General features: G+C 38.9%; 1 protein-coding gene across 1 annotated transcript in view; it reads left to right on the forward strand.

Annotated features, from left to right (window-relative positions):
- Positions 1-19,029, forward strand: part of PGGT1B (protein geranylgeranyltransferase type I subunit beta) — a 40,005-nt gene extending 20,976 nt beyond the window's left edge. Inside the window, 7 exon segments of the mRNA XM_075078165.1 lie at positions 1,492-1,643; positions 4,708-4,840; positions 11,417-11,462; positions 13,086-13,270; positions 13,547-13,655; positions 18,329-18,460; positions 18,463-19,029. Coding sequence (XP_074934266.1) covers positions 1,492-1,643; positions 4,708-4,840; positions 11,417-11,462; positions 13,086-13,270; positions 13,547-13,655; positions 18,329-18,460; positions 18,463-18,524 — 819 coding nt within the window. The 3' untranslated portion in view covers positions 18,525-19,029.
- The last annotated feature ends 831 nt before the right edge of the window (positions 19,030-19,860 follow it).

The raw sequence follows: 19,860 nt of genomic DNA on the forward strand, positions 1-19,860 counted from the left end.
GAGGGTGACCGAGCAGTGGCATGGGTTGCCCAGAGAGATGGTGCAGTCTCCATCTTGGAGATATCCAACAGCTGTCTGGATGTGGTCCTGAGCAGCCAGCCCTAGGTGGCCCTGCTAGAGCAGGGGCTTGGACCAGGTGACCTCCAGAGGTCCCTGCCAGCCTCAACCACGCTGTGATTGTGTGTGTGTGACTGGGGAATGTGCAAGGCAGGAGCCAATGATGGAAGCACTGACAGCTCACAGGTAGGAGTAGGAGCTGTTGAGATTTGTGCCCCCTTCGCAACAGAGAGTCGAAGGCTGGAAACGAGAGAGAAGAGCTGCTGCTGTCGGTGCTCACTCGCTTGTTCCCCTTCTCTGTTGCATCACTAAAGCTTTTTCAGTCCTTCTACAGCCACTTTCACCTTGTTTTCTGCCTCCCTTTCCCAACTGTGTTTGATTCCCTAGTGTGAGAACAGTCCTTTTCTGTCTAGTGGGTAATAAGTATTTTTCTCCCAGTTCCTTATTAGAAGCAAAGCTTTTTGGCTTTGGAAATAAGTGTGACTTGCCTGAAAAAATACCAATTACACATAACGTAATCTTAAATTTGGTTCGATACTGCTTTTTGCATGTGTTTTTAGGATTAATTGCAAAATAACAATAGCACCTGACTAGGCAATAATGCTAGTAAAATGTGATTTAAAAACTTGCTTGTCTCCACTACTCAGTAGTGAAGTAGCTTTTATCCTGTTTAAAATGCTTGTCTTCCAGTTGCTCTACATTGAACCACTCCAGGTATCCAAAGTCATCGTGTTACATTTGGTTTCTGTTTTCATGAAGTGGTACAGTCCAGGATATGCCTATAAAATATCAGAAGGAAAAACAATTATTTTAGCACAGCTGTATCAATCCCATGCCCATTGTTGTGATTTGTGTCCTGTTACTAGTAAGCATTTAACTCTCATTTTAGCTTCTCTGTTGACATTATTTGCTATGTAAATACTTTGTTTAAGCTCTGATTATTGTTTAGAGTAGAGATGAAAGTAGATGAGAGGCTAACTTGGTATTGCTGCAATTGACAGATTACTAATAATCCCTCAGACTGCTTTCTACTTGTAGATCACTGGATTGTAAAATCATTGTTTAAGGAACCTCCAGAGGTTGGCTGTTTAACAGTGTTTACCCAGCTGCCAGGAAGCTAATGCCCAGTGGCATGTCAGGATGAACTTGGGTACAGTTGAGCACATCCCATCTTTTTGCTTAACTCTTGCATAAATATCACTCTTGGCAGAGCTTTCTTCCAAAGCTTCCTACTGACCAACTGTTTGCAAGGGTAGCAGAGCTGTGCAGCAGCTTAGTTTGATTAAAAAAGCTGAGTGGGATGCTTTCCATTTAACCACAATGAATGAAGGGGAAAGAATTTTGTCTACCTCTTAACTTTTTAAAAAAATGAATGCTTGATGGTAATACAAGGTCTTACGATGTTTCTATATTTCCCGCCCCCTTTTTTTCTAGGGTCCGGGTATATCTCATCCCTACGATAGCGGGCACATAGCAATGACTTACACAGGTCTGTCATGTCTGGTTATTCTTGGAGATGATTTAAGTCGCGTAAATAGAGATGCCATACTGGCAGGACTGAGAGCTCTCCAGCTGGAGGATGGAAGGTAAAATATATTTTGTATTCTACAACTCTCTGGACGATAAATAGAAAACCCAGATGTGGAATGAAACATAAGAAACATGGGTTTTATGAAAGTAGCTATATACTCTTTTCTTTCTATTAGAAAATACTTTGATGGGTAATCAGTACCAGCCACAGAACACATGCCAGTTTACAAGACCAAACAGCACTTCCTGTATAGATTTGCTTCACATAGGAGAATGACCGTATTTCCTTACAACTGTACATACTTATTACTGGACAGTTAACAGATTGGTTGATGTCTTGAGGATACTCGTTTTTCTGCTCTGCCCTTCAGATAAGTGAGGTTTTCTGTGTTCATGTTCTCTGGTTGTTGCAGGGCCCTGTAACACTGCTATGATGGTCTTGGCTGTGCTTTGTGGGGGGATAGTCCTTATCTAGTATTGAGAGATTCAAGATAGCAACAGATGAATTAGCGTATATATTGTTTGTAATAGGAGTGTATTATTACTAAACTTTGTTGTGAGATCTGTCCTTTTGGCATGCATTTTTTAATAGATGGTATATACTCCATCTGCTTCTGTTGGAGGGGTTTTTGTTTGGTTTTTCTTTAATGCAGGCTGAAGCTGGTAGCTAACGAAAACTTCTGCTAATGCACAATCTGGCTATGTTCTTAAATTTTACTGAATGGCATTTTTGAAAGAGTACTTTAAGAAATGCAGAATTCTAGAAATGTTGTTCCTAAAGAAATTATCCTTCACCTCACAATGAAATTGCTGTCACCCTTTATGAGTAAAGAAAGCTTTTGTTTTGGTCAAACGGCTGTGTATTGCCTAGACATCTTATGTAATTAAAACCTTTTTTTGGTAACACAACTATAAAAAATGGCAGTGCTGCATGTGTTTTTAGAAACAAAAAACAAAGAAAACTCCAGAACATTCAGAATGTGAATGGTGAATATGAACTACATGATGTACAGTTTTCTGTTGTTTGTAACAGCAGACTAACCTTGATGGGCCAAGTCCTAATGGATGTATACAGATATATATACACGAGTATTTGTTCATCTGCTATAGTTTGCAGTTTCTTCAAGCATGTAGAAGTGCCTGTTCCATTGCTCCAAGCATTCCTATTATATGTCAGACCATTTTTATTTTAAAAGTATATCCGAAAGGCAGAAGTTGCTCCCAACTCACTAGCATCTTGAAGTAGTTACTTGTCATCTTGCCTGATTACAGTAATAAGCTACATGCAGTTAACCTCTTCTAGATGTTTGTATTGTGTGTGGTTTTAATACACAGACTGATAACTCTTACACATGATCCGGTGTTTTATATTCCCTGCTGAAGAGTGCCAGCTGGCCCCTATAGGGAAAGGAGAGTGCTTTGCACCAGTACAGAATTGTTACTTTGGCAGGAGTCAATTTCTAGTGTGACAGACATTTTCATACCTATGAAAATTGCTTTTACTGGCACAAAGGGGGAGGCTGTGTGAACGCTGGAACTTGAGCTAACATCTTGTCCAGATGGAAACAGCAAGTAAGCTCAGTGAGGCAGAGAGACCCTATTCTGGTGTTACCCTGGTGTAAGTATGCTAGTCTTAGTTAATAGAGACAGGCATAAAGAATCAAAAACTAAGGAAAAAGGATTGAAATTATATTGTCTCTTTTCAGATTATGAATAAATGTATGTGTTTTAATTTCTGCCTTACCTTAGCAGAATGTGATTTGAAGTATCTGGATAACATACAGCACAGTTGTCATCTGAGGAGGGGGCGAGATTGTAAACAACAGTACTGGGGCATGTTAAGAAGCATACTGGTTTCCTAGAATGTCCTGTGTCATATCCAGAGAGCAGTGGAGTTCATCCCTATCTGAGCTGCAGAGAGGAGGGCCTGGCACCATTTGGGTTAGGAGAGATGAAGGTATCTCCCAGAGGCCCTTCTATGCAAGAAGATAATAGGGTACATACTTGAACTGCAGGGCCAAAGAGGGAGCATCATAGTGGTGATAGTCATGCTTAAAAGACTGTATTCAAAGTCAGAAGTACCATTTTTTAAATCTTTTTGTTGCTGTTGTTGTTAGAAGAGATTTGTCAGGAGGACTCATCAGAATATCCTGTTGTCCTGGCTTCTTGCAATTTATTAAGTCATCAAAATATACTAACTAGCTCTTTGAACCAAATGGAGGCTTGTCAGGCAGCAAATCACAGCGCCCATCTTCACTTTAAGGGTCTCTGGGAGGGCACAGGATTGTAGCTAGATAACCCAGATACAATAACTTTAACATATTCATAGAGTTTGGAAAGATTGTAGCCATAAGAAATAAAAAACTGGACTGAAGGTAATTTTCACCATTTGTATTAGAAATTAAAGTAATAATGATTACATTTATACATACATGGGAAACTCATCCTGAAGTTGCAGTCAGGAAAGAAAACTCTCTGAACTATTAAGATTTCTAGGAAGGCAAAGAATTCTCCCCCAAACAGTAAATGTTAAAATGGTAACTTGTAGGGGAATAGACAGGGATCGGCGACCGGAAGATCACAGGATGTGACGGAAAGATAGACTCCTCCCCATAGGAGTGGCAGGAACAGGAAGCGCAAGAGCTATATAAGCATGTGACACAGCTAAATAAACGGACATTTTGTATCCATCATATTGATGTCTGTGCATCACTGTCCCCAGGGTGGGTAGAGCCCTGTGTCCCGGAGATATGCGGCCCAAGATAAGTTCTCCCGTAGAAGCGTACAGCAACAGTAACTCATGCATCAGTATATACTGTGATAGCTGAAAGACTGTAAGCATTAATGTCTTTGAATAAATAAAGACCAGTGTCATTATATTGCTGGAAATAGTTGCCCAGGCCCCTAAGTGTTAATAGTGCCATTCGTTTTGCTTGGCTTAGCTAGAATCACATCTTCTAAAAAGAAAATCTAGCATAGCTTTGGGTCATATTTATGTGAATACTGTAAATAGAAGTAACTAATTTTTAAAGGAAAAATTATGCAATTCCTTGAACTGCTTTTCATATTTTCTGATATAACAGTCTATACAGTGTGTAATGACAGAAACATTTCTTTCAGCTTCCGTGCAGTGCTGGAAGGAAGTGAGAATGATATGAGGTTTGTGTACTGTGCTTCCTGCATCTGCTACATGCTTGATAACTGGTCAGGCATGGATATGAAAAAAGCAATAGACTACATTAGAAGAAGTATGGTGAGTGTTCACAAAGTGTTATTTCTTACTACGTTTTAAATTTACTAGCTTCTTGTTTCTTAACTATGACTAAAAATCTTTGCATCCAAATTGAAATACTATGGTAATTTCTTTTTTTATCTTCCTACTTTAGTGAGTTGAAAATGAAAAAGTATATCTATTTTTTAATTTGTATTTTTACTATAATGCGTGTACTAGCAAGATAATTTTATTTGGTGTGTTTGTTCACTGCAAATTAAATGTGATGTTTTTTCTTTAGAATTAAATTTAAAATTGAAAGCAAGTTTTTGAAAGCTAGGGCCTGGTGTTGCTATAACTTGGAAAAAGTGCATAAGTAAAGCACTGCCCCAATATTATTCTCACAATAAAAGAATGTACAAAACAGGTGATGCACAATGCAGTTGCTCACCACCCGCTGACCGATGCCCAGCCCAACCCTGAGCAGCCGTCACTATTCCCCTGGCCAACTCCCCACAATGTATATATGGAGCATGATGTCATATGGTATGGAATATCCCTTTGTCCAGTTGGGGTCAGCTGTCCCAGCTGTGTTCCCTCCCAGCTTGTTGTGCACCCAGCAGAGCACGGGGAGCTGAAAAGTACTTGATGACTGTAAGCACTGCTGAGCAACAACTAACACATTGGTGTGGTATCAACATTATTCTCGTACTAAATCCGAAATGCAGCATTATACTAGCTGCTAGGAGGAAAATTATCCCAGCTGAAACCAGGTTACTTAGTGTATGCATATTTTTTTTTCTGTGTCTGTGCAAGCTGTCTTCATATTTGGTTGGAGCAAGAGAGTTTTCAGGTTTTTTTCATTATGTTTTCATTAGTTTAATTGAGTTTCATTTTGCAAGATTAAAATAAATGTTTTTCAAAGAAGCTGAGTAAGCTTGAAAACTATAGTTCCATGTGAGTAAACATACGTAGTAAACTCTGCTGGTCCACAAAAAAGAGCCAAATTTTGATGACGTACAACTTCTGTTGTAAACCAGTATGTTTTAGTAGTTGCTGCCAGCAGTGAGATTGTAAAATCTAAGTGACAAACAAGTCAAAATAAATACTTAATCTCCTGCTTCAGACCAAATTGGTTATTATTTTTTGTTTATTTTTTAAGGAGGTAGGTAGATGCATAAGCATTTCTTACTGTAGATCACAAGGAGCTTTCTGGCACACTGCCATAGGCTGATTAGGAACATAATTCTCTTCATATGTTCTTTTTTAAAAAAAGTAAAATCAATCTAATTCATACATTGTGCATTCATGACATTAGCCTGCATACGGGAATTGAGTGTATGAACAAAAGTTTATACTATCACACCTACATTGCTTTTAATGCTTTGTAATACGTTTCTTCTCTGCTTACTCCTGCCAACACCCGTCAGCAGGACGGGAGAGAATAGGAAGAACAAAAGCAAGAAAAATTGTGGAGTGAGGTAAAGACAGTTAGCTAAGTGAAGAAAAGAGGAAAAAAACAAGTGATGCAAAGGCTGTCAGTCACTCCCCACCTCCCACAAGCAGATTGATGACCAGCCAGTATCTAAGCATCAGCCACCTTGGAAGAAACCTCCCTCCTCTCCACCCCTTCTTCTTCTCCTACCCCAGTTTTATAGCTGAGCATGAGGGTACAACAGATGGAATATCTCTTTGGCCAGTTGGGTTCTGCTGTCCTGGCTGCCCCCGCCCCCAACTTCTTCCCCAGCCTACTTGCTTTGGGATGGTGAAGTGGAAAAAGAGAAAGTTTTGTGCTGATAGTCCATCCAACAGCTGTCCGCTAGTGCCCATGTCTTCCCCACTTCTGGCAGGACAGCCTATGAGCCCCTGAGGTTCGTGGTCCCACTCCAGTTGCTGGTATTCAGACCACCTGTCTTACTATCGTGCTTTAGCCGGCAGCTCAGCCCCACACAGCTGCTCGCTCACTCCCCCACCGGTAGATGGGGGAGAGAATCAGGAGGGTAACGCTCGTGGGTTGGGATAAGAGCAGTTTAATAATTAAAATTAAAAGAAACAACAACAGAAATGCGGTGTAAAGGAGAACAACGAGAGGTGCAAAACCCCGGGGGGGGGGGGCGGGGAAGGGAGGGGAGAGGGGGAACGAACCGCCGAAACAAACCGCACACGACGCAACCGCCCGACGCCGCGCCCGACCCGCAACTGCCCCCCCCTTAATATACTGGTCACGGTGTCACGTGGTATGGAATGAACCTGCCACTGGCCAGTCGGGGTCAGCCGCCCCCACCATGGCCCCGCCCCTCCCAGCCCCCCTCCCCCCCGCCACGCGGCAGAGCGCGGGAAGCTGGAAAGGTAGCCGACCCCCACAGTGAGGAGAATTAACCCCTTCTCAGCCAAAACCAGCACACTTACCCACCAGCTATTTAGGCCTGAAATTTACTTGCATTCACATATGCGCACACTCAGAACAGCTAGTGCATGTCCACAGAAGGGAGTTGAAAATAGGATTTCATAAGTCTTGGCCCGACCGAGGTGATCAAGGGCAGGGGTCAGTCGTACAAGCGTATGGACCAGCAGTCTGTTCACACTCTATTAGCACCTTTTATCCCCTTTTTACCTCTGTTTTACCTTCCTTGTACTTCCCTAGTCTGCTTTGATATTTCTATTTCTCACTGTTGGGTCTTTCCCTAGCAATCCCGTAATACGTTGTGCACACCCCTGCCTTCCCCAGAAAACACCCCATAACAAGTTCTATACAATCCCAGAATTTTATTCCCCTGCATCACGTAAGAGCCCCTGTACCCCCATAGTTAGTAGCCCACTTTAGGTAGCATGGGTTTCCAGGGTTAGAACATCCCTGCAGAGTCCTCTTGGCGGGTTTCACCCAGGGACAATGATTTATACATTCTCCTTTCACAGTGTGAGGGAGCATCCAAGTCAGAGTGCTCGCTTTTCACTGAGTGGGTCAGGAGGGTTCTTCCTCTTCCTCCTCTGATCCTTTCTGGACCTTTGTGTTTACCGAGATGAGCCTTTAATCAGATAGCTTAGCAGAGATACAGTAGGAGAATCACATTTTAAGAAAGAATAGAGCATAAAACCAAAATCCTCCTTGTGTTGTTCTATACATCACATCAACTGTTAGTTAGCATTTTGTACACTTGAGCGCAGTTTTGGTCCCATAGGAACGGTACAAAGAAAGTTAAGTTGAATTGTCAGAGGTATGAACCAGCGTGTAAAAGAAGCATTTAGTATACTAAGACTCTTCATGATTAAATGAAGTGTGACAGAGGTATGTAAAGTAATAAGTAGCGCTGGAAAGATGAAGCGAGCAAGGAGCAATTATTTCTAAGGCAAGACCTAGAGAGTGTTATGTAAGGCCATTGGTAGAGCAGGCCAGTGGAGATTTTCTGAAAGTTTGGATCTCTGAAATGGAGATTTCTGTCAACAGTGATCTTGAATCAAATTTATAGTTTGCTTCTAGAGCCTTAGCATTATTCCTTGTACCTGTAAATTCCAACTGTTATGTTCCTACTAGGAAAATTGACACCACTCTAAAAGAAAAAAAAAATTGAAGCATGAACAGAACAAGACTTCTTGGAAGGGCTTGTAGTAATACCTCAGTTGACCAGTGAAGTAAAACTGGAGTCTGGGTATGGTCAAAGTCCAGAAGACACTGGCTTACCCTGAAGACCATGTCTTTTGCTGGCTAGATCAGAGAGTAACTTAAAGAGATGCTGTAAGCAGTGTTCTGTAGGCAGCAGTCATCTTACCATGTGCTAATACGTAGCAAGAGATGCTATATTTTTGTCCAGGTTTACTGTAAATTGGTAGATTCACTGTACGCTGTGTTCAATAGGACTTCTTTTCCAAAAGCGTTAGTATAATGTTAATTCAGTGCAGAGCTGGTATGCACAGGTACACTAATTTTGTCTGGGTTTTCTGGGTACGCAGTGTTTGGTCAGACCAGTATTTCAGTGCACTAACGAGGCTGCAAAGTGTCAGGCACAAAATCTTTGCATCCTGCTTGGTCACATCGCAGAGCTGAAGATGTGTCTGAAGAGCTCTCAAGCATTCGGGGAGTAGCCCTTTGTGAATATCATTCCACAGTGGTAGTTGTTCTGTCCTCTCATTCATCTCTTTCCATGATCCTCCTTGAGATGTATTTGAATTCAATTACCTATAATATGAATGGAGTATTTCTTAAAGTATAGTTTTTAAATACAATGAATGTGAAATGTGGTATCCAAGAATGTTAGCTTGATTTCTCCGGTTAAGATTTTGTAGATAGTGCTAAAAATAACCTGTATGTATTACAGTTCAAAGTAAATAATTTGTTATTCCTTGTGTAACTAAGTCTGCAGTGAATATTGCCATGGTCTTTCTTGCAAATGCTTATTCTTGTTACAATGTTACCTTACTCTGGTACTTCCATTAATTACAATACAAAAGAGATTGCATTGCTCACTGCTGTGGCAGAGAGGTGTGGTTTTGTTTTTCTATAATATATCATCATTTACACATAGATGAAACAAGTGATAGTTCACAGTCTTTTTCAGTTACATGGCATACATGTGAAATGCAACTAATCTGGATGGAGAGTAACATGACTGGTTAAACACAGTAATCTTTCTAATAAGCTTCTGGAGTTCTTAGCTTATTCTTTGGAATTTATTCTCTAGTGATGCAGTATAAGAATTGTGACATAATTCAGTACAGCTGAAGGAGGGAGGGAATTCATGTAGTTAGGCATATTAAGAACAGGAAAAGATTGTAACATGAAACAACGTTACAAACAAGTTGCTTTGTTCAGAAAAGTAATGTTAAAAAAATTAAATCTTCATACAAAATGGGAGAGCCTTCTTGTTATCACTTGAGGAAAAAGTGTTCATACAGTACTGATGACAAAAATAATTCTGGATCAGTTTTATTGTCAGTAGAATATATAAGTTCCAATCACATAATTTTTTTCAGCATACACTGATTTTTAGCTTTCACATTCAAAAGTCAGATAAATCATTAATCAAAAAACAAGAGACGCTAAGATGCTGAAGTTTTTAATTACTTCAACAGACTTGAAATACTGCTTTTTGCAACATTGCTTGGTTTACCACAAATTTGTTTTTTAAGTAGAGAAATTGCAAGAAGCTTTAAGTATACCACCTGCTTCTTCTAATACAATAGAGTCCTCTTGAAATACAGGTATATGAATCTGTTGATAAGATTAAGCTGGTTGTGAAACTTTTAGACTGTAAAGAGAAGATTGTACCCAATTGGATTTACACATTTCCTGAGGATAGTATTTAATTATGTAGTTTTCATGTTGCAGTAACCTAGAGCCTCTTTTGTGTATAATTTCCTAGGTCTTTCTAAAGGACAAAGAAATAAAAATATTTCCCTAGTTCTTTAATGCACACAAGTCCCCAGAGAGCAGCTGCTGTCTGTAAATAAATAGGCACCCATCAGCCAAAGGTCAGCTATTGTCTATTAATATTTCAGGCTAATTGTACAACCCAACATAGTACCCTGTCTGGGATGCACACTTAGCAGCTTTTCTTCAGAGCTAATTACTTCCTCATACATAAAGCAAAACACCTCCTTTTACAATTACTGTTTGTAGAGTTAATTAGCTTTGCCAGCATGGCTTTGCTAATTAGCTTGCCTTTGCTTAGCTATTAATGGGTCTGTGGTGTGTGGTAGCACGTTTGCATTGCATTCTCAAGGCAGTGCAAAGAGTTTACACTGTGTGTTTTAACATCCAGATGTTTGTAAGGATTACTTAAAAGTGGCTAGTTCAAACTTTAGGAGGTTAAGCTGCAGCTTGAAATGTATGTATCGAATATTAGTGTTTTTAGTTGCTTCAATTTGCAGCAACAACTCAAAACTGAGCAATATATTTTTAATGTAGTTTCTGTGGCTGCTTCTGTATCCTTTTTTTCTACTCAATTTCAGCTTTAAAAGCAGATCTACAAAATAACCCCATGGTCATTCCTAAACAAGTGCTAGCGCCTGTAGCCATTCTTTGGTTAGGACTACTGGAGTCATTAGGTTTAGAGCAATAGTATTCTTTACTCTGTTGTTGCTTCTGGTGTGTCTCCCCACGCCCCTTCATTTTTTTTAAAGCCTGATGGTCTTGCTCCTTACTAAAGCATTTCTTGTACTTGAGTATTGTACACACAGTAGTACCTTGCATTTTGCCTTCTTGTATGGTAACCAGCTTTTGGGTTAGAGACAGATTTAATTTATGCATTTAATTTTGTTTGGAATTACATATCTATTTTCTCTTTGTATAAAGTCAAAAAAATTTTTTTTTTCTGTAATGGTTGTCTGCGTCACATGCTTTCCCTTTTTGATAAGGACATGTTTATCCATTTTCAGACTTTTAACATATGTGACAACTACACTGAACTCCATGAAAGTCATAAAAGCTGCCTGCACTGAGACAAGGCTAATTTGTTAATTATTTTGTGCCAAGAGCTGTTTGAGGTGTAGGTTCAGAATTTAGTCAGATTAATCGGTGGTTATGGTTTGATAATAATTTTGCTAGTAAACTGAGAAATTGCAGTATCTGCGAAAGTGATGTGGTTCTAAAGTAACAAGTTTGTGGTGTTTTTTTTTCTTCAGTCTTACGATAATGGCCTGGCTCAGGGAGCTGGACTGGAATCTCACGGTAAGAATGTTAAAATGTTCTATGCCTATTTTTAAGACTGGGATTGAAAATGGTGTAAGAGGTGCAGGGTATGTCATGCCTTTCCTTCTCTTCTGATTTTAAGGAAGTGGGATGAGGAGGAGTAAGTCCAAAACATTCCTTAGAATATCATCTGTCTTCTTCCCTTTGTTTCCTCTTAATATCGGACTGGATGGGCTCTTAATATATCAACTCCATTAATCTTACCTGTGAATGTTCTGTTGAAAGGTGTTGGCAGCAGTTCTTGTCTCCTGCTGACAGAGCAAACTTTTTCCACATGTACCGTGGCCACTCCATGGATTTGTCTGCAAGAGATCTTGTGCAACGCACCTGATAATCTCCAATTTCCGCAGCTATTAGCAAAACCTAGAAACCTTTCTTCTGATAGGTTACAGCATCCATTGGGGCTTAAATCTTGAGGCAGCAGTTAATTTTTGTGAACAGTTGTTAGCTGTGAAGATAGGCGTTCCCAAGGGACTGATGTTTTTAAGCAAAATGTTTTCTATGCTATGAAGTAGTGGTGACAGAGGGACAGAGAACCTGTTGACTTTTATGTGACTGGTATTAAATTTATCAAATGTCTGCTAGCTTTATCCTTAGTATTGAGCTTTGATAGTACTCTATTTGTTTTCTTCCTGCAGGAGGGATAAAGTTGAAAAATGTATACCCTTACATATTTACGAAATTAGTTAACTAAGTTACTGTAGAATGCCAGTGATAACAGATAGCATTACTTCAGCATCCTTTTCCTGCTGCATTTATCAGAATAAAAATAACCTTAAGAGTTTCTGGGGTCTTCTAGCACCAGGGTAGTGTAAGAACTTTGGGCCGCAAGTGCTTTATTAACAGCTTGCTCTCAGTCTTTCCCAGGCTGTAATTTTATCCTACCAGGTAATAGACTCAGGATGAGTTTTGATGGGCTTTAAAAAGTGGTGGTGGCTATGATACACAGACAAAGAATATGAGTTTCTTTTCTATTTCCAAATTTTACTTGCAGTTTCCTTGAACACAAAAATTTTTTAGGAGTGTAATTTGTGTTTATTACAACCATAAGAATCTAGCAGTCTTTTCATAGTATTAACGTGCCTTTTTTTCCCCCCGTTGATTTTTTTTTTTTTTTTTTTTTTTTTTTTTTTTTTTTTTAGCTTTCTGCTCAGCAGACACTTCTGTCTGTTTATACTCTTGGGGGATTGTGTCTGAGAATGCCTTTGGCACCTCTGCTTCAGTCTGATTGCTGGCATCCCAATAGCTTTCTTTTTTAAGTTACATATGAAGAAATGTTTTCTGTTGCCTTGCAATTTACTTATTTCTGGACTGCTGTGTAATGTAAATTGCACAGCATTAAGAGGCAATCCAACTTTAAGAAAACGAATGCAGTTTTATTTGTGCAAGAGTTGGGTTGGGGTTATTTGTCCTTTGGCATACATGCTGAACTAATGTATTTTTACTTATTTAGCTTTTAGAATTAAAATTAACACTTTCATACTTTTAGAAATTAATTGATTTTACTGTTAACTACCCTAGTTAAACTTCTGACTGAGATCATACATGCTTCAGTGAAAATCAGAGTATCAAAACATCACAAAAACAACTCTCTCTTCACAGGTGGCTCTACATTTTGTGGTATTGCATCACTGTGTTTGATGGGTAAACTGGAGGAAGTTTTTTCAGAAAAAGAACTGAACAGAATAAGAAGATGGTGTATAATGAGACAACAGAATGGCTACCATGGTCGACCCAACAAACCTGTAGACACTTGCTATTCCTTTTGGGTGGGAGCAACATTGAAGGTAGTGTACAGAACAGCTACAGGATAGTTACTGACTTGTTTTGATTTCTTTAAGCATCATATCTTTTCTTTACTTAGAAGAGTTACATATTTGGCACAAGTGCATGAATATGCACAGATAAAGGTCTCTCATCTTGCAAAAATTCAGGATATGGAGGTTTACCAGATTAGTGCTATCTCTGCTAACACTGCTTATCTCATAAACAGGCTTTATATTTTAGTATTTAAAATATACTAAGGTTTACTATTTTACTGTAATGGTCCCATTTCTTTTCAGCTCTTGAACATATTCCAATATTCAGATTTTGAGAAGAACCGAAATTACATCCTGTCAACTCAAGATCGCCTTGTTGGTGGATTTGCCAAGTGGCCAGACAGCCATCCAGGTAAATTTACTTGTCAAAAGTGTGGTTTGTTCTCAGCTAGAAGTACATTCCAGAAGTCAAGACATCGAAGAGGTGTAAAGGAAGCATTTTTCCCTCCGTCGCCTTCAAAAAAAAAGGAAAAAAAACCCTTGAAATTTAATGAGACTTTCATAATTTGAAGGGAAAGATGGGGAGTATGGTTTTCCCTTGTTCAGCCAAAAAGTAAGTGAGCTATTGTTGTTTAGACTGTTGCTGAAAGAGTATTGCTGTCTATTTAGAGCTGGACAAGCTTTTCCCATGTGTTTAACTGTTGCAGTTAAAGGGAATGTTAATATTTTGCAGTGGGTATCTTTGTAAATGGCATAAGTAAAATAGTTCAGAACATTTCTTTCCTTAAAGGAATCTTCTAAGCTTATTCAGGATTCATTAATGTAGTTAAGAACAGTCAAAGTTTACATAGTTACATATGATTTATAGATTGTGATTACACATAGCAATTATATGTAGTATATCTGAAAGTTAATTTTTATCCTTTTGGAAGTGAATAATTTGAAGTAGTGAAAAATTTTGAAAGATCCTAAAATCTTTTTAATTTATTTGGACAATTTACAGACTGTTTATCTTTCCTTCCACTGGGCAACACTACTGGCACAAGGTTTGTTTTCACAAGTTTGCATGCAATACATTTGTTGAATTGTCTGCAAGCTGACGAAATAAGATAAAAATTTAGTCAGAATAGAAGATGAGTCTGTTCAGAATCTGTGCCCTGATATTTCATCCTTTCATCACTTCATGTTGAACAACAGTTGAGAATTTGTCAGGGTGGACCCATGCTGAAAACACAGTGCTTGAGATAGATGCACTCCCCACACTCACCTGAAAACCAGCTTAGGATTCGTGAGGACTTAGCTGTATTTATTCTGCATGATATAGATCAGTCAGTATCACGTGGAGGAAATACTTGTGTTTATCTTGATGAACCATTTACTTAAGTGGGTTGGGAATTAAAAAATCTGTTTAAAACCCCAGTCATGTTCAAAGTTCCTTAACCTGTCTTTTAGTATAGCTGTGATTGTTTGAGGTAAGATTTGAGAAAGGCAAGACCAATAGTAAAGCTGTTTTGCTTTGATTTGTGTGGTGTTCCAGCCTGAACACTGCTGTTTCCTATAAAGCAAGCTTTTGCTGTGCCTCTTTTCTTGTGATTGGTGGGCTTATTGCAGCATTCTTTCCTCAAGCAGATGGTGACATACGTTTGTGTTCATGTTTTGAAGGAAAGAGTAAAAAAGTTAATGCATTTCTAATGTGCAGAATTACTATAAATGCAGCATTGCAAAGACTGTTTCTGTGGAACTGTGATTTCATTGTTGTATGTACCTAGCTGAGCTTCCTACAAGATCAGTCTAGTATCTGAAAGGCAAGCTGTCTTTTGAGTGTTGTGTGTTGCCACGGAAAAGATCTCACACTTTACTAACGTGAAGCATCTGTGCAGCTCAATTGTTCTCAAAAACCTACTGTTGGTTAAATGTACGTAGTCGTCTTTACTTCGGTCTAAATGCAAAATGTGAAGGTAACAAGAGTGGTATGGGTCATCTTGCAGATGAGTTAATAGTTCTGTTGAGGCTGAATATGGACAGAAATTATTTGTTCTCTGTGAAGCATTTACTATTTGTAAAGCTGATAAGTGACCTCAATTTGGTTTTGTTGCAAAACTCAGATGTGACAGAATATTCCAGGGACAGTAAGTAAGTAAGCAAAGTAAGAATATGCCATTTTTTCAAAGGTGCTTTCTAAGATAGATTCAGAATTTGAACTTCTGTAGCTTCTACTTTATAAAAGCTCAGTTTAAATTTGGATAGTCAACCTGTCTTTGCTGTGCAGTAATGTTTTTAGGAAGCAGACTAGAAGAAATTGCAGCAAACAGTGAACTGCTTGTGATAATCTATGTATTATGTGGACTTCCAAAGTTCTAACTAACTTTTCACAACTGATGATTCAGGGAAATATTATTTTGTAGTCCTGATGTTCCCATGCTAACAAACATCAATATATTTTTGGTTCTGGAGTCCAGTAGCATTATTTAACACTGTTGATATAAAATACTATTTGGACCAGTGTGCTTATTGAGCAGTGAGCTTAGGAAACTTCTTTGCCTTTGAAAATAAATCTGAAAAGTCAAAAGACTCTTAAATGCTAGTAATCCTCTGAAAACTTGAGCATAACAAAGTGAATCAGGACATAACTGTTGTTTTGTTTATAGTGATCTACAGGTTGTGAAATATATAAAAGGCTTTTATCTGAAAAATCTTCTGGATATCATTGTAGTAGTATAGAACTAGTACTGCTTTATAAAGCAGGCAAGGACACTGACTTACCAGGGAGATAGATACTTCAAAACAGAACTGAACACTCATTTTTGTCCGTTCTTTGTTTACAGTTGACTGGTACATATTTTTTTCACCAAGCCTTTCATGTTAAGCAGTTAGATCTACCTTGTGTTAATACTACTTGTTACAAACATTAAACCACATTAATGTGGTTTAATTGAGTTAATTTTCTAGCATCCTGTATGGTGCTGTGTTATAGATTCATGACCAAAACAGTGTTGGTAACACACTGACGTTTTAGGTGTTGTGGTGCAGGGCTTATGCAGTGTCAAGGCCTTTTCTGCTTCTCATCCCACCCCACCAGCAAGCAGACTGGGGGTGTGCAAGATTTTGGGAAGGGACGCAGCTGGGACAGCTGACCCCAACTGACCACAGGGGTACTCCATAACATACGGCATTGTGCTCAGCAATAAAAACTATGGGGAAAAGGAGGAAGGGGGGAACATTTGGAGTTACATGTTTGTCTTCCGAACTAACCATTACGTGTGATAAAGCCCTGCTGTTGGAGAAGTGGCTGAACATCTGCCTGCCCATGGGATGTAGTGAACGAATTCCTTCTTTTGTTTTGCCTGTGCCCATGGCTTTCACTTTCCCTATAAACTGTTGTTATCTCAACCTATGAGTTTTCTTGCTTTTAATATTCCTTTCCTCTTCTCTCACTGGAGGTGGAGGGGAGGAAGCCAGCAAGGAGCTGTGCAGTCCTTAGATGCCTACCAGAGTTAATCTACAACATTTTGCTAGAACACATACTGAAGCCATCTGGGGATTTTTCAGAGTTGTGAATAAGTCACAACTATATTTAAATAAACTTTTCTTTTAAATTACTAGATGTGCTGGAGTGTGCCCCAGGAGGTTGTGCTGCAACTCTGATGCATCTTGCTTTTTATCTTTGAATGATAGGCAGTATAAAAGAATTGGAAGCACATGTGAATTACAGGTTATGCAAGAGAAAGATCAAAAGGTTTAACATAAAAGAGTGAGAGGATGAAGATGACTGTGCAGAATTACTAGATGTAAAACAATAAAGTGAGATTTGCTCTCATAGAAGTATAAATACACCTCACTTTTATGTTCCTTTTAAGGCAGCAGCAAAGCAGTTGTGAGGTTGCACGCTGCATTCCGTATTTGCGACTTACAAAACAAAATGTTTGGACCTATGTTTTTTGACCTTAAAAAACTTGGTGCATTTTGTAGCTTGAAACACAGGCCACATATATACATTTTGGCTAGAACTAACTTAATACTCAAGTTAGCATGGATTTGTACAACTACTGAACTTTGTGGTTAAACCTACCAAATGGCCATATACAGGTAATTAGGTTTATATATGGCTTTTAGTGCATATCAATGCAGCTGTCCACAGGAGTTAATATACTGTATTTCCTGAAGTTGAGGTCTCCTTGCCTGACATACTTTCTGCAAGGTCAGTAGGGGCTGTATCTGCCAAGCATGCTTTTGTCTGCATGTTTGTTAATGTGGTTAAGCAGAAACTTCCTTCAGAGTCTCTCTGTCCAGATACCTCTTGTTATCATTTTAGTCAGATACGAATTTACCAACACGTCAAAAAGATTACCGAGTGTTGAGAATTTGCAAGGGGGGCATTAAGTTCACATCCTCTTTCCATCTTTAGCCTCTGATTTCATGGGCAGATAATACAGTCTAATGGCTTGGTGCTGCCAGAGGAGGCAGGCTCACTTCTCCTCCTCCCAGCTTCCCCAAGTACAGTGGCACATCCTTTCTCCTTTTTGCACTAGCTTTGGTATATGTCAAAGCCTTCTGCAAACCAGTTTAATTTACCAAAATGTCAGAAAACTCTTTGTTTTCTCCTGATCAGGTTAATTTCCTTGCATGTTTTTTTCAGTTGCTTTTGGTCATGCAGGGTGTTCAGCAAGCTGTAGTGCTGGTATAAGATAGGCAGCATGGAGCAGCATGAGACAGGGGAATAAGAGTGTCCCTTTTTGGTGGCAGTCATCTGTTATGGCTGATGCAGCCACTTCATGAATTCCTATCCTTAGGGTATTATTTAAGGAAGGGGGGAAACTAGGTAAAGTAATTCTTTCATACTTCTACATATTGCTGTTTTGCAGCTATTGGCACTAATTTTGGTGTTTCAGTAGTCTGTTGTGCATCAAGTAATCAGCCAAAAAGTTCTTGTTTGTTTGGGGAAAAAATGTGCTTTGTCAACAGAAATTATTTCCAGTTTCTCAAGTTCTTTTGCTGTTTGGCCTGAGCACTCAGAAGAAATATAGTAGTGGGCAAGAATTTTTATAAAACATAACATAATTTTTTCCTTTTCTGCCCCTTTTTCAGATGCTTTACACGCCTACTTTGGGATCTGTGGTTTGTCATTAATTGGAGAAGCTGGTATTTGCAAAGTTCATCCCGCCCTGAATGTAAGCACAAGAACCTCAGAGCGCCTTCACCACCTTCATCAGATCTGGAAAACAAGGACTGTAAACAGTGCTCAGACAACACACAACTCTGTACAAGACTGATTATGACTTGAATTTAGTTCTGGTAGCATAACTGTAGCCCAAGGTTAAAAGCCATGTATAACCAATGTGCTCTTTTAAGTGCTGGAGTCATACAATCAGATCTGTGTTGCTGGCATCACTTCGATAGGGGATTGCCTTCAGCAGGTTATTCTGCGTTGTGAAAAAATATTTTGATTATAGAGAAGTTTGTCACCACAGACTGTAAGTGGCTCTTCAAATGGCTTTACTTCTAAGAAACCCCTTGAGGCATTTAAACTTCATTTTTATTTTATTTTTTTAAATTTGTGCATACTGTGTCAAAATATATAATAGGGGAGTATTTTCAAAATCTGTTTACATACCATACAGTATAGCACAGAGCATTGGAGTTCTTTATGATCTTAATGTTTGACATATTTTTGGGTAGAGAGTCTCCCATATTAAGTCTCAGTTAAAAGTTACCTTTTATTGTCTACTTTCAGATTCTATAAACTTTGTTAAAAAAATGAGGTAAATAAAATTATTTTATTCAATATACTGGACTTCTAAAGTTGTTTGGCCTTACTAAATGGATTTTATAATTCTTCTGAGTAGCTTCTACACAGATGCGGTGGATTATTAGCCAAAGACTTTTCATCTGAAATATTCTCGTTGTGAAATTCAATGAGAGTGTAGCGTACTGATGTATGTTAATAAGAGATATTCAACACAGTCTTTTGGAAGAGTAGCTGTGTGCAAGAGTAGCATTAGTCAAGCCTTTGTAGTACATTAGAACTGTACAACTGCACTCTGAATATTTTTTAATACATATTTCCCCTTTAGTGTGAATAATTCCAAGTTTTGTAATCATTCTGTGTAAAGAATGAAACATTGGGCTTTAAAGTAAATGGCACTGGTTTTACAGTAACATGATGAACATTCTCAGCTCATTTAGTAGTTGTGCGTTACTTCCTACGCCTGAAATGGTCTTCAGAATCAAAGCAAATAACTTCACAGCTGCTGTGTTTGCAGCTGGTCAGTTTGTGCCTTTCAGGCATACAGTAGCCACCAGGATGTCTTTCCACTTGCCAGTCATTAAGGTGCATTCTTTTTTCTAAAGGACTTCCAAATAGGTAACTGAATATCACTCAAGCCAGATTAAGCGCACCACTGCCACCACTGAGCCCAAAGAGACAGGATATAGACCCTTTCAGTGAGCAAAAAGAGCTTCAGGAATAACCATGGTTCTGATTTTGCACTGCAGTGCAAGTGAAAAGAGTAGAGTAGTTACACCCTTGTCACACATATCAGAGAGATTCAATGGGCATCTTCAGGCTACCAGAACAATCCCGGTGTCCAAATCTGGAGCAGCCTTCTTACGTAAAGAAA

Source organism: Phalacrocorax aristotelis, chromosome Z (genome assembly GCF_949628215.1).
Source record: "Phalacrocorax aristotelis chromosome Z, bGulAri2.1, whole genome shotgun sequence".
Classification (NCBI taxonomy): Eukaryota; Metazoa; Chordata; class Aves; order Suliformes; family Phalacrocoracidae; genus Phalacrocorax; species Phalacrocorax aristotelis.